This window comes from Cyclopterus lumpus, chromosome 5 (genome assembly GCF_009769545.1).
Source record: "Cyclopterus lumpus isolate fCycLum1 chromosome 5, fCycLum1.pri, whole genome shotgun sequence".
Taxonomy (NCBI): Eukaryota; Metazoa; Chordata; class Actinopteri; order Perciformes; family Cyclopteridae; genus Cyclopterus; species Cyclopterus lumpus.
The window spans coordinates 14989900-15012379 of record NC_046970.1 but is presented as its reverse complement, the minus strand read 5'-3'; the positions used below and the strand labels follow the sequence as shown (position 1 = coordinate 15012379).

Below are 22480 nucleotides of genomic sequence, written 5' to 3'. Positions count from 1 at the left end.
CTTTCTATGTGTACGGTGTACATCCTCTATTTTTCGTAATTTTGGTGAACCCATTGCAATGCTACTATTTGAGGCTATTAGGCTATGAGCATTTTATTCTCCCCATGGGATTTCAACAGACAAAGTCAAATAGTAAACAGCTCTTTGTCAACTTTAAAGTGCCCTGTTATATGTTCTCCATGTTCTAAATTAACTTTTTGTATCCATGTACTGTCATTTTCCTGGTGGTGTGTACAAGTGTGACATCATGAGTTTGTCACGATCAGTGTCTTGCACTGGATCCAGACTCTATCCAGGCTTTTATAATATACTCAGAAATACATGAATACACCTTTCCTTGAATGCATGTTGACATACATCTGTTAAAGCTGTGATGCTTTGTTAGATGTGATAATAGAACACAAGTGCCGCTAAGTCATCCCCTTAATGGAAGAGATCAGACTGATTTAAGTTAATGGTTAAATAAATGAATAAAGCTCACCTCCTCCATCATTATCCTTTACTTGAATTTAAACTGATGAGACAAAGATTTGATAAACTGCATGAGGACGACACATGAGCACCGTTTGCCAATGACAGACACTTTAAAAGTGACAAAACCATTTCTGTTGTTCCTGCCCAGCTACTGGTAGGGGCCATTTCATTTCTCTGTCATGCTAATTTATTGGTCGCATTTGATTAATTCAGTATTCTTGTCCTTTTTTGCCATCTTTACCCTCTTTTTTTCTGTTCCTTTCCTCTTTCTATCTTCTGATTCATGCACAACTGTCCCTCTCTTCACCGCCCTCCGTTGATCATGTTCCACTTTGGTCTCAAACCTCCCTTTTCTTCTCCTTTCTCAAATCCGATTCTGTTTTTCTTTTTTTATCTCTTCTCTATCACCTATGCAAACCCTCCTCTTTTCCATTGTGCCCCCCTGAAACCAGCCCCCCTCCCTCTGCCCCTCGCCCCACCCCTCGTCCCGGTGGCAGAGCTCCCCCTGACCCGCTCCCTTCTGTGTCCGCTGCCCCCCAGCAGATAGGGGGCATGGTGTGGGATTTCCTGGGAAAGTGAGTGCTCTGCCCTGGCACTTCCACTTGGCTGTGTGGTTAAAGTCTCCGACTGTGACTGCTGCAACTGCATCTGGTTTCACCTGTCTGCCTCGGTCCGCCTGCTGTCGAACGGATTCTCATATCTTTGTATCAGAGTGACGGGCTCTTTTTTTTGGTCTGCATTGTTGTACCCGTCCGTACACATGATTCATGCCTTGCTTTTTTTTCTGTCACATGTGTTTGCTCAGTGGAATTTGTATGTGCTATGAATGGTCGTAGATCAGTCTGTGTGAGAGAGTTCATATGGCATGTTTATGTTTTCAAACTGCATGTGGTAACCAGCATTAAAAGCAATCTATATCTGCACTGATGGACTTGGGAATTATGTCAACAAAGATTTTGTTGCATGACAAATTAAAGCACCACATCGATAAACTGCATGAGAACGACACATGAGTATTAATAATTGCACCAATGTGGCACAAATACTTTTTTGAGATTTGTACCTCAGCCAGCTCACAAGTACAAAGCACATTTTGCAATATATGTGTTCATATATTCTGTGGTGTTTGTTTTGATTCCCCTTAACTGTAGACGTTATTTCCTTTTGTGACCTGTTTCTGTTATGATACATGGTAAAGTCGCACAATAAAACCATTCACACCAAGGATTCAGCAAACTAGCAACCAAATTTCACACCTTACAGTTATACAGTTGTAACTGAAGGCCCCGATAAAAATTTGCACTTGAATATAGATATTTAATACTCGGTAATACTGTAAATACTGCACTATATACTGCAATAGAAGCAGTTTCCTTGGTGTGATTTTCCTAGCTGCTCGCTTTTTTCCAACCATTTTAGTTGACTATATTGTTTTTCTTGTCCCTCAGTGTCCTTCGCTGAGCTATAATAGAGCACATTTGCACACTAAAACACTTGCAGACACACATACACTTTTGTTTGTGTAATTTTGTGGTGATGGCTGTTTTGTTGCAGCTTATGTAGGAAGTTTCTGTCCTTAAATCTGAGTCGTCGTCCTCTTGCCATGAGCACACTTCCCCTGCTCGTTCCATCCACCCATCTGCCCACCTCTCCCTACGTTACCCTATTCATCTGTAATTCTAACCCTCTTATCCTTCCAGTAACATCACATGACAGCCCGTCTTTCTTCTAGAGGGCTTTCCCGGTGCCCACCTTCCTACTCTTCCTCCTAACCTACCCCCCCTGCCCTAGCTTGCTCTACCAGATACTCAGAGAAATGATCAACCAAGTTGCCTGCATGAATAGAGCTGCTGTGCTCCAGGTCTACACGCGCTCTGTGAGTGAGGTGCTGTAGTAGGTAGGATCTGGACTGAACCTTGATCTTGAAGTATGTCAGTCCAGTCGGGTCTCTTTTGTCTGAACAATCCTGCATCCATAACTAATTCTCAGCTAACACCTTCTCTCTCAAACCACTGTTGGCTTCCCCTCCTTTTGCCCGACACTCAGACCTGTTCTCTTCCCTTATCGTTGTGCCTGTCTGACTGCATGTCTGCCACTCCCAGGCTGGGCAGCAGATGCACATGGTTCTATGTTTTCAGAGAAGGTGCATCCTGCATTCGCTGTGTCAGACTGCACAGCAGCGGCTGTCACAGGTGCCTCTGTGATCTCCCATGTTGTTTTACAATGAACACACTGTGATCTCCTCTGGGTCCTCTGTATTGTTTTCTTTTTTGTGGTTAATTCTTTATGTTCTGGTTCTAATGTCTCTTTTTTTTTACTTTTTCCTTTGTGTGCTTTCGTTTGCTGCTTCCAATGTCTCGTCCACTTGTCGCGTCATCCCCTCCTCTTCTATCTCTTACTCTCTCCATCTGCAGTCTAGCTCCCAGGTAAGTAAAGCCCCTCCCTTCCCATCAAGCTCCAATCTCTGTCCATATCCATCCTAACTCCGGTGCTTAAATCTGTGAGTCATCTCAGCAATGTCATGTTAACATGAAGCTATCAATTCATCTGTGATGCTCATGTCTTTTTGCTGTCCTGGTGATCTCACTCATGATTGGTACCATTTTGAAACAAGATTTATTCAAAATGCACCTGACATGATTGTCACTTACGCTGTACTTGTTCTTTTTGTTTGTTTAATGTTACTTGTTGGGATATATGAGAATATATTGTACCCTAATCACACATATACTTCATACTTATGGAACACTATTGCCTCAAGTATGTATTTTGCATTTCTTAAAAGATAAATACTACAGCACTTACAGAATGGAAATCAGAAAGATTATTGGCATGAAATGCTAAATTTTTTTTGTTTTTACAGACAAGGAGGCAAAGACCTGACAAAGAAGGGTCCAAACATCAAACTGGGACCACAAGGGGAAAAGAAAGGCTTAGGACAAGACCCTCGTAAAGACAGCTCCATGGACAGTGGCCACCACGTAAAGGTGCAGATTTACTTTTGAGAAATACACCAGTTTATTATAACATTCATGAAGGTAGGATTTATTGTCGCACTGTGTTAGACTGCATTAGTCTTAGCTGAGTGTATTTATTACTGATATATGGTTAAATTTACTTGTTGTTACTGAATGTGTCTTATTTACACATTTGATGTGTGTTCCCATCTAATGCAGTTGGAGGAGCTGATGAACACACTGGAAAGGACGAGGCAGGAGCTGGATTCCACCAAGCAGCGTCTCTCCTCCACACAGCAGTCGCTACAGGAGAGAGACGGCCACCTCACCAACATGAGACAGGAGCGCAGGAAACAGCTGGAGGAGATACTGGAAATGAAGTTAGTGTCATCATTTGATGTCAGCCTCACAAAGACAGCCTATTATTTCACTTCTCTTGGTGTGTTTCTGGCAAAGGGACGGATTCATGTCCGGTCTGGAAACAGAAATTCTCTCTAATCCATCTCCCAAAATGATGTTTTAAATGTATTTGAGCGGCTGTGGCTCAGTGGTAGAGCCGTCTCCTTGGCTGGCCAAAAAATAGTTCCGTACATAAACATAACCCACACAAAAACTCACTCTTTATATGGATTAAACCAACCAGCTGTTTAGCCCTGTGAACAGTCTTTGAGCTCAGCTAACAAGCTACTGGCTGTAACTTTGCATTAAACCGACAGACAGTGCAGTAATAATCTTCTCATCTAACTCTAAGCAAGAAAGAAAGTAAGTGTATAAATGTCTAATGACTCCACTTCTTTGAATCTCAGACTACATTTGTCACACTCACTTCTCACGCTTAGTAGTGAGGCAAACATTACGCCGTCATCAACAGGAGTACAAAGCAATCAGATTTCTTAATGCCTTGACTTTGTCATTCATTGATCATCATCTGACTGAATCTGGATCGTATGTAGTTTTACTTGCACTTGACATGCATGCAGTTACATTAAATTGATAATTTTGGGGATGAAAGAGTGTAATGGGATGTCTCACTGATATACCATTTGTTTAATGTGCTTTCTATTTTTTATACTATAAGTGCTGATCCATAATGTTTTTGTTCTGCAGGCAACAAGCTTTGCTGGCAGCCATCAGTGAGAAAGATGCTAATATTGCACTGCTGGAACTGTCTGCGTCCAATAAAAAGAAGACCCAGGAGGAGGTGCTGTCTCTCAAGAGGGAGCGGGACAAACTGATGCACCAGCTCAAACAACATGTTAGTACTTCAGCACAATGTCAAGGGAAATACTGTCTGCAATGTAGCTGGTTGCCATGGCAACTGTAATACAAATGAAACATGTAGCTGCACAAGGCAACTAGATATTTCATCTACAGGGGGCGGTGCATGCGCATAACCACTGGTCCTCTTTGCTAGTTTAGTTTTCCCCCAAATGTGTCTCATTATGCTTTATCAGAGCGGAGTCAAGTCTCTACTCATTTCACACAGTTCCGAGTCAAGTTGCAAGTGCTCATTTGCCCATTGCAAGTCATTTGCCACTCTTTTCTGGCCATTAACATGATATCAGCTCTGATAGATTCATATCAAAGCTCTGTTCATGTGGATAGCTGCGGTCAAATCCATTCAGTCCATAAGTCTAATAATGTAATATTTAAGGTGCGTTTACCAGGTCCAAACTTGAGTCTTAAATGTTTTTGCTTTCAAGCCTCAAAATATGTCAGGTCTTCAAGGAATGAAGTCTCAAGTAAGTAAAGTCTCACAGCAGTCAAGACCAAGTCAAATCTCAAGTCTTTAACTTCTAATTCTAAATCACACTCTCAGGTCTTTAACTCGAGTATGATTTATACACCAGGAATTCAGGGAGCGACAATATGGCCTCATTGTGTCTCTATAAAGTGCCCTATGTTTCCTTAATAAATATAAAATGTTGATTGTTAAACCTGCATTAAACATGCTGCTCATTGTTATTCAACTTAATACATGCAGCTGCTTTTGTAAATAATAAATAACATTAAATGAAATAACTTTGAAGTAAGAAAAACAGAGGTAGTTACACAAATTATTCTCATAAATCATAACAATGTATACATACAATAATGGTAAAGATAAAGTAAATTTCATTGGTAAAAACAAAAAGTGGTTAAGCTTAGACCCACATCGAAACAGACTGATAGACACTAGACAAGACTGAAGAGTTTGATGAAAAGATATGGTAAATATTATACTATTAATAAACTCCCTTTAAATTACAACTTGTCTTTTCATAACAATATAACTCTTGTACCAGTAAGACATGTGAGTTAGTGAGTAGTAGTTACCTTTGGACAGGAGACATCAGGCTGTTTGTGTTCAGTCTTTATGCTAAGCTAAGCTAATCGGCTGCTGACTGTATAAAAGGGTAGAATGGGATCAATCTTCTTATAAGACAGTTATTTCTGAAAATATCTTTTCTTTTGGTTTTGTATTTTCAAAACTAAATCACAAAGACCTTAAAAAGGACTATAAAGAAAAAAAAGCATCTGCTGAAGAAAGAAAACATATAAGCCTCAGTGTTGGTTGCATGGTTATTGCCCTGGATTGTATTATTGTAAGGTGTTCTTGTTTATATGTCAATCAACATATACTGAAAATGTGTGCGATGCTCATTTGATGTTCTTTGTGAGGGAATACTGTTCTTTTTATTAATCACTGCTGATCATCTTGCACTAACCAGTTGCATCTTTCTACAGACACAAAGCAGAATGAAGCTGATAGCTGACAACTACGAAGATGAGCAATATCATCCACATGGTCCTCACCACCCCCCGACTCAGCCTCCGCACGTTCAGCCCCAGCCTCAGCCGCAGTACCCCCACACTCCCCACGCTCCTAATGCTCCTCATGCTCCTCAAGCTCCCCACGCTCCCCATGCTCCCCATGCTCCTCAAGCTCCCCACGTTCCTCATGCTCCTCATGCTCCCCACGCTCCCCATGCTCCTCAAGCTCCTCACGCCCAGCAGACTCCATATTCACACTCCATGCATCCGCAACACCCACAACACCCACAGGCACCCCAACAGCATCCTCAGCAGCCACAACCCCAGTACACTCACCCACCTCATCCACAGCACCCTCAGCAGCACGCTCAGCACCCCCAACCACCTCCCCAGCATCAACAGCACCCACGCACCCCCCAGCCCCAACACCCTCACCAACAGCACCCACAGCATCCTCCACAGCACCCACACGGACACCCTCCTCCGCAGCACCCTCACCCTCAGCACCCTCATGGCCCTCCACAACAAGGACCCCACCCCCAGCATCCACATCCCCAGCACCCTCAGCACCCTCAGTACCCTCAACACCCTCAGCACCCGCACCACGCCCAGCATCCACGTCACCCATCGCCCCACCATCGCGGAGGGCCGGCCCGAGGACCCCCACATGCTGGTCACCGCCCTGCCCCGGACCAGGTTAGATGTCATTTGTGTAATCATTTTGAAAAATAAAACCATGAAAATGCGTTGCCAAAAGCAAAACGCCAACTACTTAGCACATTAATATATTATCTGACGCTTACTTTTTCTATCACACTGCCTGCTGTTTTCGGATCAGCAATTACTCCAGTTTCTGTCTACTTTCTTCCCTTCATGCATATCGCTGATGTTGGCCTGTAACACTGACATTAACAGGATGACGACGAGGGCATTTGGGCATAATGCTGTGACAACCAAAGCTCTAATATTGTTTTGAGGGGTGAGATATGTTTAAGATGTTCCCACTTTATGATTGTCAGTGTCCCCTGTGTCTGCTATATTTCATAGCAAAAGAAACAGTTGGGTGATTTTTGTGTTTTGTTATCTCTCACATCAGATGATTCAGTCACTACTGGGAGCACAGCCATGCCATCATGTTGAAACACTACCCGACCAAACATTTATTACCTCCACTCAATAAACGCTCAGCAATGGGACCTTTGTTTATCTACCGGGGAAGAGGAGGCGGCACTCAGGTGTGCAGGTCACTGACAGCTTTGCAGGTAATTTAAAAAATGTTGTTTCATAATATATAATAGCACACAAAATATTATTATGTATTGAAAATACATTTCTGCTCAAGGTGACCTGGAACTTCTTCTTTCTGTGAACAAGAGCAGACGTCATCTACTTCCTCAGCACAGGATCTCAGATACGGAACTGAATTGGAAGGAAATAGACAGATGTTGATGCTGATGGAGAGAAAGATGTGCTGTGTGTTACATCTCTTGAGGCCAACAACGCCCTCTTGATACCTCCCGGCAAAGATCCAGCCCAGTATTTGTTCCTCATCCTTCTTCCTGTGGTTGACCCAAGATCATGGTTGTCTTGCTGTCTGTTTCACCTGCCTGACTGACTCCTCTGGCTCCGGTTGGCTCCTCTACCTGACTCTTTCATGGTTTCTCGATCCTCACTGCCCTGCTGACCAACCTGGTGACATCTGACCCCTCTACCTGGCTATCATGACCCTCATGACTCTTCTGTAGTTTTAATCATCTGATTGTGTTGATGAGCTATTTCACTCTGATTTTACCTTAATACCTGACCAACATCAGCATTTCTGAAAGAGATAGTGGTTTTTTTTGTCATTTCTTCTGTGCTGAGTAATAGTCCGCCTTTAGCCTTGCCTGCAGCATCGGTGGTTTCCTCTGCTACACGAGCTCCTGGATTTTTTTCTAGCCTCAAGGCTCTGGTTTCCATTCATCTTTCTCTTCATGTTTACCTCATTTTAATCAGTAGTCAAAATAATCAATCTATGCAGATGTCAGTCTAGAGTGATTAAATGTATTAATCAAAGTGTAATTAACCATTCAATCAGAGCAGCCAAGAGAGTGGTCAGAAACTACTCATCAGTCAGATTATTTTTAAGTTTCTGAGCCTATGCACCTCCTCCGTGTTGCAGGAATTTTTACTAATGGTGCTTCTTGCTGGTGCTTAAACTAAATGGTGTCAGAAGACCTGGTCAAGAACATCTTTTAGTCCTTTTACAGGAGAGGGACTTGATCCAATAATGGGCTTCACAAACGACTGTAAAAAGACTGCTTTGTACATACGATTTGACCTTTGGGGTTCTGTGAGCAACGATCACTTCAAGACCCACAGGGAGGAGATTTCCCTCTATGAATACTGCTACTATAAATACATTATAGACTATAAAGTGGAGGATGTTCAATAGATGTTTCCCTGCAGGTCCATTTGTACTATTGACAGCCCAGTATCTGACCCACAGTATGCTCCTGCTCGCCTCTCCCTGGTAATTCTCCTCTTCCAGCAGTCGTCTGTGTGACCTCCCCAAACATAGTGACTTGTTTTCTCCTTCTCAACAAGGAGGCCTGTGCCTCGTAAAAAAAAACTGTACACAAACATGATAGATATGCATATATTATACATATAGAGAGAAATCTATAGTGTGTGTATACGTGGTCAGAAAATCGTTTCAAACTGACAAGATAATATGTTTTTTTTTCTTCATGGTTATTTTTCTAACTGGCTGGAGGTCAGAGAGACGTCTTATCTAGAGAGTTGAGTGGTGTGATTTTCCTCTGAATTGTACATGAATAAACCCCCTCAACAGCAAGTAACATTCCCTGTCTGAAAACACAGGACAGCCCAAAAATAAAAAAATAAGAGCTTTAGAGCAGTTTATGTGAAATAGACAAGTATATCCAAATCTATCTAGAAGTCTAGTAAAGATGACATTATTACATTCCTTTCTTCAATGTGAAAACATTTAGTTGAACACCGCTTGTGGTGACAACTTTGAACAATGAAAAAAAGACTGAAACTTGCAGCTCACATAAGTAGCAATGAGATTATGTCTGTTGCCCTCAGCAGTCAGAAACGTGCACTTGTGAGTGAGGACTATCACATTTAACATCCCAGTGGAGGTTTGAGTGACTCTGTCGAAATGCATTTCTTTCGCGTGTTTGTCGTCGTTGTCGTCTTGTAAACAGAAATGGTGACATATGTGACTGTGACAGCTGATTAAGTAGAAAAACCAACACGCATTGTTGCAGTGTAGTGGAAAATGGAATTAGACCGTTTCAAGACAATCCCCTACTTCCTCTCCCTCCACTCATGATGCCGGTGTGTTTCACTTATATGGCCAAGTGTTGATTGTTGTATATAAATGTCTTTCCATCTACCCATCCTCCACAAACCGACGTGACCCATGCATCACCCGTTGTGTCCGCTTCACATGTGAACCTTTACAGCTCATGTCACTTACCAAGAATCAACCAATAGTGTGAAACTTTTGTGTTTACAACTGTTAAGAGAAAAGTCCTGATTTGGATTTTTTTTTTTTTAAAGGAAAGACAATGCAAGCAGACAGAGGAGCAAAAATCTTCTCACTTCACCATCAGGGGGGCGGAGTATGAATCCTCCATTTTCAGGTCCTTAACTACTGAATACTTGAAGTAGGGGGTTCTCCTACCATGAAATACCATTTATAATTTACATGGTAGAAAACATGAAACAATTAATTTGTGCCCATGCATGTTGAATTTTACATAAGGTGCCAACTGAAAGCGATGATGTAAGGATAATCTCCTGTTCTCTATGCAGAGCGATTTCTTAACTGTTGTATCAGAAAAAGGTTTAGGAGACACAGAGGCTTAGAGGCTGGGGCTGGTTTCCTAGGCTTAGACGAAAGACTAATCCTGGTTGTGAATGACATCGCACTCAGTGTGAGGTGGAGTCAAGAAGTCAAGTGTGCATCTGTGCCTAGAAGCAGCTGTATAGAAAGACTTGAGTTGAAAGGTCTGTAGGTTCACCAGTAATTCTCAAAGGCCTTCGAGAAAAAAAGCATGAAAAGCCTAACACATATTTTCACTTTATTGTTGTATACAAGCTGTTTTTCTTTTAATATGTTGCTGAACCTTTGGATCAAACAAATCACTGTGACCAATGCCAGAAACATTTTTGTTGTGACAGAACAAACATTGTTTACTTTTTTATTACTTTTTGTATTTAAGTTAGCTTTATTTTTACTATTGTTTAATCTTACCGAATATGCCAGTTTGAGACTGTACTATTTGTATATGTAAATGTTTTGAGCTGTACAGTAAAGACCTAGAAACAAGTTAAATGTGAGTGTCCAGCATGCTGAATGATTACTTGTGTGAACGTGAGCTAATCTCCCATGAAGCATCATTCCTCGTTCATTACTTGCATCTGCATCGTGCATTGTGACGGTGTGATGTTGTGTTTGAGAGTGACGTGTGTGTGTGTCTCACTTACTGTGTCCCCTTAGTAGACAGCCTGTGCAGTTTTGTGAGAGTACAGCATGTTTATGCGGTTGCTTGTGTAAATGTATTCAGAAAAGAGAGATGTGTGCGTGTGCATAGCTGCATTTATGGATCTGTGTGTGTGTGTGTGTGTGCGTGCTATGAATGCATCAGAGAAAAATCTATTTAAAAAAAACTATCAGAGGAAGTCCCTAAAGTTAAAAAAAAAAAAGCAAGAGAGTCAAAGTTTTGAATGAAGCATGGATACTCTGTGATGTTGTCTGTTTTTTAAACCTAGGAGGCTGTCCTCAGTGACCCAGTTTGCTATTGTATGTGCTGTATCAGAATATTACTATTGAGTGTTGGCCAGCTTGTTTATATCCATCAAATAAAGGTGACTTTCTTTCTGACTTTGTTTGGGATTTTCTACTAAAATCAGTTAAATCTTATATTTAAAAAAAGCACACTAGTAAGTCAAATGTTGCTTTGATTTCATATCAGTTTCAATTTCATAATATATTATTCATATATAATGGCAACAATTGAGCTAACTTGGTGAACAATTTCTACCTCTACCATTTAAGTTCCACTAACAAAAGTCCTGGATTATCACGTTCAGTAGTGCTATTTTATTTAACAGATGTAACAAAAAATAATAATTGTCATTAACAACAGAAGGACCCCCCCGCGACCCTAATGAGGATAAGCGGTATTGAAAATGGATGGATGGATGGAACAGAAGGACCCTGCAAAAGGATGAAAGAGAAATGCTGGGTATGTATGTTAACATAGGACAACTATTTGTGTTTTATATTCTTAAGAGAATCGTGCACTTTGAGAAAAGTGGCTAGAATAGTACTTGATCTACATTGTTCATGTTATAACTTTATATTCAAAGAGTGCAAATGCAGTGTCATTGATGCAGTATATTACGTCAATCTAATACATTGTTTCTGCACACAAAACAAGCAAGCTGTATATTCCTCTTTAATCAAGCTCCAAATGACAACATTGTGCATTGGTGGCTCCAAATGAACAAGAACAGAACAAGATGGCTGCTTAAAAAACATGAAAAGCAGGAGACGATCTCAGCACGTTTCTTTCTCTTTGGACAATAAGCCTGACGCTTTAACTGATTTCAAAAGCATCTAACGGTTTTCATCAATGATTGGAGTCTGTGACAACAAAGCAAACTCAATCTACCGAGGAAGACAGTGAAATAGTTGAAAAGCTCCAGACGAAGCTGGTAAGTGCACCTTGAATGAAACTTTGTCAAACTGGCTTTTAAAAGGTCAAGAATCGATTTTCCCACTCATTTTGCACAGCTCTGTGATATTACAGAATGACGTTTGAAAGCTGAAGCTAACTTCATATCAATAACTTTTGTCTATTATACAAGTAAAGGCACACGATTCATCTGCTTTGTCTGAACTATGATTGTTAGGGCCTTGCCGAGCAGTGGCTCATGAAAGTCCTTTTGCAACACTTTGAAGCTTTAACGTCCCTTTAGGAAGCCGCCTAATAACCGGTCTCCCCTGTCAGATAGCCAGTGCCCTGCCATGGCGGCCAATGCTCCCATGAATACAGATGTGTAGACCAAATCTCCCTTCGCAGCCAATGTGGCCAGAGCACACAGCACCACCCCGAAGAGCATCTGCTGCAGCACCTCCAACTCGTCGTCCTGGATATCCTCAAACAGACCTTTCTCTTGAACACCTGCACAAGAGACACACTTGAAAGGTTGCGCTGAGGTTAGGTTAGTTCACATGATTGTGCTTATGATGAGACCCACTAGGATGCTGCTTCTTCACACAGACAGCATCCTTATGGAAGAAGCCTTTAGCACAGTCACAGCGGAAAGAGCCCTCTGTGTTGGTACAAATCTCATCCAGACCATGACAGGCCAGTACCCTGTCACTACATTCATCTACATCTGAGAAAAACAAAGAGAGACGCATGATACAATCTCATCAGAGACATACCGCAGCTCCTCAGGAGCACACAAAGAAGCCATACTGATGAAATAATACTTTGCATTTACCCACACACTTGGACCCTGTCAGTGTGAATCCAGAGGCACATTTCCTGCAGCGTGCTGGTCCGCTACCCATACAGCCCACACAGGCCGGGGAACAGTCTAATGAAAGAGGGACCATTTTATAAATATATATGATAATATAATCACCCATATATAATGGCTGGTGTAGCTTTATGAAGAAAGTATATCTCAGATAGGAAGCTATAGCACACACACAAACACACATACCCTGCACTGTTCATAGACACACCTATCTTATTATCATGTAAATATTAGGAAACCTGGAAACATCCTCTGGACAATGGGACATGTTGTCCGGGAAGAAAAGGGAGTTTTTTGTGTTAATACTGGTATCATTATGACTAACAGTATCTTATAATGATATGTTTAGATATATGTGTATCTTGTCTGACAACTTGTTATCACCTTTTGTCAGTTTGGGGCTCCATCTGCCTGGATTAGTGCTGAAACAATAATCAGTCAATAAGTGAATCAGTCGAAAAGGAAGAGACACAAATTTCCAAAGCCGATTAATTAAATATTCAAGTAATTTATTTCGTTTTCCAAAGGTGATTTGCTGCTTTGCTCCCTTTGATCCTACATTGTACATCGGCAAAACAAATAGATTTGTATTTCTCACTATTTTCTGACACACTTTTTATTTCATTTCCACTTCTAGAAAAAAAAACAATTCTAAATCACTGACCTCGGCAATCAAATGATCCATCCGTATTGAAGCAGTAACTGTTTGTAGGACAGATACCCAGCTCGGTGCCACACTCATCGACGTCTAAAATAGATGCAAACATATATGCATTTAGAACATCTGCTTGTCTTATTACATGTATGTAAGTATCTATGAATGCTTGGTATACAGTACCTACACAGATGTTATTATGGAGTGTCCATCCCGCTCTGCATTCCTCACACTGGTCGTTTTCTGGGCCTGAACACTTGCTGCAGGTATCTGGACAGCTGTGCACCTGAACAGCCAACAGCCAACACAGCCAAGCAGCCTGCAGCAGGTTCCTGTGAAGCATCCTTTCTCCCATCTGTCCCATCAGATCCACAATATAAAGTTGTTTATCTCATCCAAAATAACATAACTAGGTTGGTTAAATGATGCTTGCAAACTGGGATCATAATAATTGGGAACAAATTGCTGGCAAAATAAAGTATGTTTAAAGCTTTACCTTTGTAACAATATAGTTCAGTTTATATCCCATGTTCTCTGAATAATAAGTTGCTGTTTCTTGTGGTGATCAAGGCACAAAGAAGAGTATGAGGAGTCTGAAGGGGTGGAAGTAACTAAGTAGCCTACATTACATTTCATTTAGCTGACGCTATTATCCAAAGCGACTTACATTCATTTGACACCGTAGCTGCTATGGTGTCAAACTCAACTGCATATCGGTAATTATCAACCTGAACATTGCTTTGCCATGTGTTTTAGTCATACTGACTTATAGGGACTTAACAGTTTGTGAAATGACTTTATGTGCGTTCCACAGAATCCCACAGAATATAGTTAAAGCTACAACGTTAATGCTGCTTACGTGCTCAATACTTTACTCTGGGATGGGTCCTTTCCATTTGAAATACTTTTTGATAATAATACTTCTTCACATTTAGTTACATAGGTAAAACACACGAAGCATTTAATTGTACCTTCAAAACAAACAAGATACATGAGTTTTCTTTACCTCCATGAGCTTCGGCTGAGTCTGAACTGTGTCGTCTTTGTAAAAGTGTAAAAGCTGTGAGTGCAGCTGACATGTGCTTCTCAAACTTGAAAACTACTTCGGGTTTGATAAAAGATTTTGAACCGAACATCCCAAGCGGGCGGAGCATGCAGCACCCTCACAGCACCACCCCTCCGGGATGTCAGAAAATAATTAAACAAGCATTTCTCCGTGTCTTTTAACTGACATTAGATTGCACCAATACGAGCCACCGACTTTCTCTGAGAGAAGGCCAATCACAATCCAGGATCTCTCATGTACATAAATACGCACCTTTATTTATAGACAAGTGTTGGAAGACATACATTAGGCTACATGAATATAATTAGTCTGTAACATTTTAGGTTAAACATATTGAAGCATAGAGTCTGGCCAATGTATAGTATTATATTCTTAATAAGGAAATGTGTTTAAAGGGGGTTTCAATAAGAAATATACCAATAAACAAAATAACAAAACAAAGTTAGTGGGCATTAAGTGTATCTATAGGCAAACTAAAGTCTACCCCATAAACTGTTTTGTCTACCATGATGCAGGTATAACCTAAAGGAAAGGTGTTCTTTAATATTCACTCAAACCAGGTTTCTGAATGCTCAAAATCACCCTCATTCAGAAAAGTTCAGACAGCAAAGAAGTATCAACCGTGCCCAAAGACCAGAATGTAGAAATGAGGTCTGCAGGTCACGGAAAGATCGAGATGCACTGGTTGTGCAATTCCTCTCCTCTCCTGAACCCTAAAGAATAGACGTTGTCACACCCTGATTGGCCACTAGAGGAAATGCACCAAGCTGCTCTCAATTATTAATCAGGAGCCACTCCCCACTCTCTGTACAACAGGTGATCTGAATAACCCTCCAATCATTGTGACCTTCCGCTAAAATTAATTGGAAAAAGGGAAATAACAGTGTGTACCAATGAATGTAATTTTATTTTTACAGTATGTGTAAATAGGATAAACATTAAGGTAGCTATTTAATGCACATTTGATTTACACTGAGGTAAATTGTTACGGTATACTTTATATGATAACCATAAAGACAATTATTTGTGTGTATAAATGTCAAACACTAAGCACATTATTTAGGTTATAGAAAGGAGTAGGACCATAAAAGTATATCCTTTTTCATACTCTTTTTGGACATCTTATTTGGAATATGTATTCATTTATTTTACTAAGAATTTGTTTTTAATGTTTACAGTGAATTGTTTGGGTTGTTCCTGTTTTTAGTTTTTAATTATGTGTTACATGTTTGAAATAACCTATCTCAGTCCCGCAAACTCCGTACTACTTGCTTAGATGTTCACTATCATATCAAATCCACAGCTAAAAACAGTCCCTAACAAATGCACTATTTTTAGTAACATGTGTAAGAACTGCAGAAAGTCATTTAACATTTTCAGGAAAAAAAATAATGGGGCTGAAAACTGCTGACAGTAAATAAGCTGATTGCGAGATGAACTAAGGCATTGTAGTTGGTCATTTCATGGCATTTCTGGAGAATAACAGCGATATAGATCATTGCCAGCCAGCCGTTAATAGTGTCTAATGTTTATCTTATCCACAATTTAGATGAACATGTCATTCATGTACAGAGCAACAATAATTTATGGGTGCTTCAAACGCTTTGTCGCCAAGTTTCCTCAACTTCTGCACATTTACCGTAGGAGGCCTTCTGCTGATCTGGTCCCTCTTTAGTCTTTGCTCTCCATCCACCGAAAGCTGTCAGATCTGTCCATATCCTTTGACCTGATCCCCTCCCAGTCCTTCCCACTGTGAGCTCAGAAAAGAGAGCCTGACTATGAGAGGGAAGCTGGAACAAGGGCAGACCTTGAAGAAGCTCTGGTAGACTCCTGTCACTGCTTGGATGGGAGTCAAGTGTCACCAGAAGAAAACGTTCTCCTGCTCTGCCCTGCTGATTATCCGCTTGGATGAGGCACAGGGAGGCTGTGAAGATATCAGAGTAAGGGGAACATATCTGAGGTAGGTCCATGTCATCCCCCTTTGTCTTGATAACCTCTGTGTTCCGATGGGTCCATTCCTTTGCTCTCTCTAAGGCTTTGCGGGTCAAGACGAGCACAACTCGGCCGCCCCGGCTGTTCAGTTCCAGCAGCTGGGAGTGCAGCCATGGCAGAGGCCCCAGAGTGCATTGCTCCTTCCTGCTGCACTGGTCCACAGACACGCTGAAGCCCTTGTTACAGAGCTGGGAACCGAGTCGGCATACTGACTCCGAAACACGATCATCCATATCCGGTGGGCTTAACAACACCACATGACCTCTTCTGCCAACTTTAGAGAGGAGAAACACGGAGCTTAATGTCAGATAGTTGTCATGACTTCATGATTCTTCATACAAGTGGTGGTATTACAAGAAAATACTCACTTTTTACCAATCCGCCATGACCCCAGCTCCACACCCATTCTATAAAATCAGAAAATTAACTAGTAAATCTAGTAGAAACACAATAGGGATTTCTATCATTTCAGTTCCACAAATAATTGATAAAATATTTGCATCAGTAGGCTACTGCAGACTTTATGAACAATTCCCAGATCTAGTTAGCAAGAATTGATGTTTGGGGCAAATAAAAAGAGCCTGTTTTGGGAAATGCTTGGGGAAATTTGGTTCACGTTGGAAAATGCATAATATATTATGAGTTGGTTAGAAATTCTATATAGCATACAGTCTGTTGTTTCATATTCAACACACCAAATGCAAAAAGAAAGAAATGAATTAGACTCACTCTTGACAAAGTCATGAAGGAGATAACATACAAGCACTGTCAGGCAAACCAGCAGCATGATGCCAACAACCAGGAGAATCCAGCGCCTCCTGCCACCTGCAAGTATACCAAACAAACTCCTGTTTTATAAAAAGCTCCAGAAACAGGTGCTGTATTTTTTTCAAAATATGTCCCAACCTGCCCCAGTTTCTGTATTATAAACTGTGTTGGACTCACTGTTTTTAAGACAGAATGGACCCAGCTCATCTCCCATTCCCTTGACCTTCACCTGCACAAATTGAAAAATATGAATGAGTTATTCAGCATCAGTAACTAAGTAAATATATGACTCATAGAAGGACATTTGAAAATACTTTACCATCACACATGGTGAGAGTTGAAGTTTGATTTCTTCAAACACTCCTGTTTTCTCCTGAAGAGGACACAATTATACATCTTGGTCATTTAAACCTCACGCTGTGTAGCCAGACATCATTCAAACCAACAGAACGTTACTTTAGGTTCTAGCAGAGATCCCAACGTTTACAATGATGTTTCTAATTTGTGTAAACACTTCTAAAATATTTCCAATTAATTTAATGGTGCAGCCAGAACAAACATGGTTATTTCAGGCAGTGTAAACAGTATATAGCTTCCATTAGGAGCAGAATATATATGTGACCCTATCAGACAGGCTGTAATAAGATTTTTTTTTCCAAACGTAAAGCACTGGAAATAAAAGGGATAGTTTGGAGTCTGAGAATAAGAAGTACAAGGGTCAGTATTAAAGTTTCTTACCCACTGTCCCTTGCTGTTTTGTCTCCATGTGCTGTTTGCCAGCTGTTGTCTAAAGCCCTTTATCTCCCTGCAGGTGGTTTCTCTGAGGCAGGGCCACACTTCACCCTCCAGCCTGCAGGGGGCAGACAGGTTCCACCACAGCATTGGGCGGTAGTTGCTCATTTGACCCTGTCTAACAGACACTGACACATTCTGCCATACGTTCTTTTGGAGGAAATCTGGAGTGGACATTAGGAAACATCAGCATACCAAAGGTAAACTGCCCGCTCTTCCCCCTGTAAACTCGGAAAAAAAGTAAACTAAAAAAGAGATTCCGCACCTGTGTTAATGAAGGGGCAGCTTAGAGAGCGCCTCAGCTGGACCTCATTCCATACCTAAAACACACACACACACACACACACACATCAGTCATATAGGTCTGCATTGACACAACACTGCTGGTGCGAAAGTAATCCTGAGGTTCAGTACCTGGAGACACATGCAGGTGGTCACAGAATACAGTGGGATGGGTGTCCTGTTCCATGTCTACAAAGAAACATTGAACACATCATGGTTTCAATGAGAGCGACAAACCATGTGGTGGAGAGTGACTGTGAACATTGTAGGTACTTGTGCTTAACTTGACTTACATTGTATGCCACTTTAAAATACTATTGACTTTCAGACAGAAAATAAATTGTATCGATTCATCTTTTCAAGCATCTTTGAACTGTATGTCAACTTTGCTCTTGGAAATATGTATGTACATTTTGTACAACTGTTTTGACATGCTATGATTGTCTTGTAAAAATATGGTGCATTAATATATAAAACTATCTGACTAAAGCAGTTAGAATCTTGTTTATATATTAAAGCACAAGTAATAATAATGCGATTAGTACATATTAATATTTTAAGTGACCATTCTGCAAATATTTTTCATATAGCTGATAATACCTGTTGTACTTACACCTTAACTTACATTTGAATGTATATAAAATCAACAACAACAAAAGCAAAAAAACACAAATGACAAACTGTTACTGCCACCAAATTAGGCACTGATATACAACACTGACCTGACATCTTCCATTCTGCTCGTACTGGATGCACACATAGAGGAGGCTTTTATTCCTGCCAGCAAACTGCAGCTCCACCTGATTCCTCTCTTGGTTAATTACACTGCTGACTCTGGGCACTGAAAGGAAGGAAAGAAAAAGAGCGGTTCTTATCCCCAAAGATAAATACAGGAACAACACGGCACAAGGAAAGCCAACGCTTGTATAATGTGGGGATTATTTACCTCTGCACTGTTCCACACGTTCCTGCTGGGCCTGGGAGCACACTGAAAAGAGATTATACAGTATGTGTCACTACTAGTGTTATCAGTTATGAGTTCAACAGGTGCTTTGTAGTTAAAAGACCAAACTGTACCATTATCTAGAGAAGGAGCGACAACCTCTCGACTTAGATGTGACGGTTTAGAAGAATAAACAGTCACATGACTGCTGAAGGAAACCCCAGCTGGCTTATTGATCACCACAGAAAACTATAGAGGACACAGAGTTTATAAGACTGGAGGTGAGCATACAGTACATTCATTGACGTGACAGACTTCATGCTCCAGCACAGGGAGGAGTCTACAGTACCTTTGCCCAGTTTTTCTGAGTAAGAGCTGCATGATTAACTGTAAACTCCACCTTCTTGCACATGGGCATGGCAGATGCTGCAGTGTAACACAGAGTCACAGACGCTGTTGCAACACAGAAAAGGTGGGGCTTAGAATTCATTGAAACTGAAATAGAAAATCAAACTGTAGGAACAGCACCTCAAACTTACTTCCAAACCCACGATTGAAGAGCATACCAGTGTTTTTTTTTCTTCATGTTTTAAGCCATGAACTATGAACTGAGAATACTTAACATATGTGCTTGTATTGTCGAGGCAATATTTTTTTCAAAACACGCCATAGGCTTTTTCATTTACTAGATTCTATTCGATCACATTAAACATTGTAGCCAGTTAACAGTTTGTCATGGGTTAATGAAATTAAATTAAACCAATAGCTGCCTTGATGGCAGAAAATTATTTTAAAAACTAGTTTGATACTTTGATCTCGTAGTGGCATAAAGGCTAATTATTGATTGGTTATTTAATTGAAATATACAAAACAACCGGTATGGTCCTTTTAATAACGAGTAATAATGTGACAGTAGGCTTCATGTAGCCTTAGTTTATACCTTTTGGATTTCTCACTGACTCCTCGCTATAATCCTCTTCATCATTCCCAGAGTGGCCTTCATCCTCCATGTCTGTTTCTGGATTGAAGTTGATCTCTGTGTCTATCACAAGACATAATGCACACAGCGCCCCGTCTCTGCAGCAGAGCTCGAAATATGGAGTCAGGTTGCGGACATCCAGACCATTATTCTCTGCTACAATAAGGGGCATCTCATCCTTTATGGTGCAATTGGAAATAACCTGAAAGGAGGCAAAATTAAATGTGGAAAACGAGAAAGACATGTTTGATGAGTGGCATCACATTGTAACTAAATGTTATCTGGATGGTAATTATTTACTGTTCAGAGGATTATCTTGTGATTAATATATATACAACAGCCCTATTTTTTTCGACAAGCTGACAGATGGTTTTACCCCTGCGTCGGTTTAGGTTAATGTTTAAGAATATTACACTTCACAGAGAAAAAGGAAATTCAAATGTGCAAGCACATTTCATCAGAACTAACAGGAAATTAAAAGTGGGATCTGTCAACAAAAGCTGCAGCAGAGGAAATATCTGCTTCAGTGTATCCTAGCAGTGCATCCATCAGTACCTGCAAGCAAATGACTTCATGGCTGTCATATCCAGAAATCTCCAAACCACAGGCTGACATGCGTAGAGTGTGTAAAACACACAAAATGGACCATCCAGGAAGAAACATTCTGCCTGCAAATGATTTGAGTCCTAGAGCTTTTTTCTCGAAACATCTTTCTCCAGAAGCGACATGACAACCTTCTTAAACAAGTCCAGTGTCTTCTTCTTCCAACTTTTGTCTGGAGAGGAATTTAAGATTATCCCAGCTGAAGCTGCCCATTGGCAGGGAACCAAGATGAACTGTTAGAGCTGTGGTTGATGGGCTACACCGTTGGTTATGTCCTGGGGAAGAACCAACATACATTAATGCAGATATAGGCAGTTGTTTCCTGTTAATGAAAACACGACTCTAGAATTGTAAACAACACATTTTCTTTTCAATACAACAGTATTATGGCGTACAAATAAGTTGATTACTCAATTTCACAAATCATTAGACATAATCACTGGTAACTGGGTAGCTCCCTCTTAAAACTTAAGATCAGACAGGAGTATTTTAACTCAACATCAGGAATTAAATCAAATGAAAAGTAATCTCATAGAAACCTCATGTAGGTTACTTACTGTGATTATTAATCCACTGGGAGTACATGCCTCTCCTCAGATCAGCTACACCTTGTCAGTTGCCTACAAGTGTTTGAGTCATGTGAAAATTTAACCACGCACGTCACCGTCTTGACTCAGGAGACGTCCCTCCCTCTCCCCGTCTCTCTCTTTCTCTCTCTCTCTCTCTCTGTTTGATTTAGTCCCAACAGCACAGACATGTCATAATGCACATAGTATTGAAACTTCGTACTTCTTGACTACAGCATAACCAGCACGGCCGAGATGGGTCAGAGTCCACCACTTGTTTTATTTTTTAAATCAAAACCAGACTCAACCTTTAGTGTTATTTTAAAGTAGCTTTTTACACAAATCTGCATTTTGTACTATCACAGTCAACAACAATGTGTTACTTTGTATTGTTATGTGGATTTGGCAAAGATCCTTCCTTTTGCTGGTCTTTGTAAACTGTGCCTTGATTAACAGGTTTTATCACGTGCCCATGAGAATGCACATACCTTTGAACCACAGTTCACTGGGAGAAGACAATCCCATGCACTCCAATAACAAGCGCCTCCACGGCAGTTTGACTGGTTTGACCACATAATGTGAAACGCAATTCAAAACCCTTGACTGTTTATTATTCTCCAGAAATGTGTTCAAACTGAGCACCAAAAACCTATTGTCTACTTTGTAAATCAATGTGGGACAGTTACTTTTTACAGCAAAGGTGGACAGTATATTTACTTTGGCTCTGTATTTACTGTGAGGCACTGGCACTAAACATTTCCATTTTGAATAATTTATACATTTACTAATATTTGACTGAAGTGTTTCACTCTTCAACATCTAACTGATTACTGTAGTTAGTAGTTTCCAGATGAAGATTTGACCCATCTCTTTTGTTTAAGCTACCTGTAAATATACATTCAGTGAAGCAGAACTAGCACAAACTATTTGAACCGTCTTCTGTTTACGCTGAACGTGATCTCACAGAAATATATATTATATATAACAAAATCACTAAGTTAAAAACATCACAAACGTAACTTCACAATAACTCAACAACACGTTGGGACTCAAACACCAGTCTCTCATCCACCTCCCCTCCC

At 40.6% G+C, this 22480-nt stretch overlaps 3 protein-coding genes across 3 annotated transcripts in view; 1 reads left to right on the top strand and 2 right to left on the bottom strand.

Annotated features, from left to right (window-relative positions):
- Window positions 1–11075, top strand: part of erc2 (ELKS/RAB6-interacting/CAST family member 2) — a 33277-nt gene extending 22202 nt beyond the window's left edge. The window contains exons 11-18 of the mRNA XM_034533685.1: window positions 2889–2900; window positions 3338–3461; window positions 3651–3811; window positions 4539–4686; window positions 6159–6881; window positions 7101–7164; window positions 7282–7447; window positions 7565–11075. Coding sequence (XP_034389576.1) covers window positions 2889–2900; window positions 3338–3461; window positions 3651–3811; window positions 4539–4686; window positions 6159–6881; window positions 7101–7127 — 1195 coding nt within the window. The 3' untranslated portion in view covers window positions 7128–7164; window positions 7282–7447; window positions 7565–11075. The remainder of the gene's footprint in view (window positions 1–2888; window positions 2901–3337; window positions 3462–3650; window positions 3812–4538; window positions 4687–6158; window positions 6882–7100; window positions 7165–7281; window positions 7448–7564) is intronic.
- Window positions 11076–11646: 571 nt separating this feature from the next.
- Window positions 11647–14502, bottom strand: LOC117731519 (protein disulfide isomerase Creld1). The gene is made up of 6 exons (XM_034533931.1): window positions 14414–14502; window positions 13591–13762; window positions 13417–13500; window positions 12714–12809; window positions 12465–12605; window positions 11647–12388 (listed from the first exon to the last, which is right to left on the bottom strand). Exons 1-6 carry the CDS (start codon window positions 14417–14419, stop codon window positions 12168–12170), a joined length of 720 nt encoding a protein of 239 aa, XP_034389822.1. The 5' UTR covers window positions 14420–14502; the 3' UTR covers window positions 11647–12167.
- A 131-nt stretch (window positions 14503–14633) lies between these two features.
- il17rc (interleukin 17 receptor C) lies at window positions 14634–21624 on the bottom strand. The gene is made up of 15 exons (XM_034533899.1): window positions 21390–21624; window positions 20785–21107; window positions 20191–20431; window positions 19600–19703; window positions 19385–19499; window positions 19254–19295; window positions 19030–19148; window positions 18440–18496; window positions 18291–18345; window positions 17972–18189; window positions 17553–17606; window positions 17411–17462; window positions 17195–17290; window positions 16834–16872; window positions 14634–16739 (listed from the first exon to the last, which is right to left on the bottom strand). The coding sequence occupies exons 2-15, from the start codon at window positions 20890–20892 to the stop codon at window positions 16069–16071; spliced, it is 1971 nt and encodes a 656-aa protein (XP_034389790.1). The 5' UTR covers window positions 20893–21107; window positions 21390–21624; the 3' UTR covers window positions 14634–16068.
- Window positions 21625–22480: the final 856 nt, after the last annotated feature.

What these genes read in the sequence shown, in the direction of transcription:
- LOC117731519 (XM_034533931.1), bottom strand. An exon ending in CCATAATAACATCTGTGTAG is followed by an intron (nt 13,501 to 13,590) that starts GTACTGTATACC and finishes CATCTATTTTAG; the next exon opens with ACGTCGATGAGTGTGGCACC. An exon ending in TGGATCATTTGATTGCCGAG is followed by an intron (nt 12,810 to 13,416) that starts GTCAGTGATTTA and finishes CTCTTTCATTAG; the next exon opens with ACTGTTCCCCGGCCTGTGTG.
- il17rc (XM_034533899.1), bottom strand. Translation starts at nt 20,892, where the DNA reads ATGTTTCTTCCTGGATGGTCCATTTTGTGTGTTTTACACACTCTACGC. An exon ending in CCACCTGCATGTGTCTCCAG is followed by an intron (nt 18,346 to 18,439) that starts GTACTGAACCTC and finishes TGTGTGTTTTAG; the next exon opens with GTATGGAATGAGGTCCAGCT. An exon ending in CTGCCCCTTCATTAACACAG is followed by an intron (nt 18,190 to 18,290) that starts GTGCGGAATCTC and finishes TGTCCACTCCAG; the next exon opens with ATTTCCTCCAAAAGAACGTA.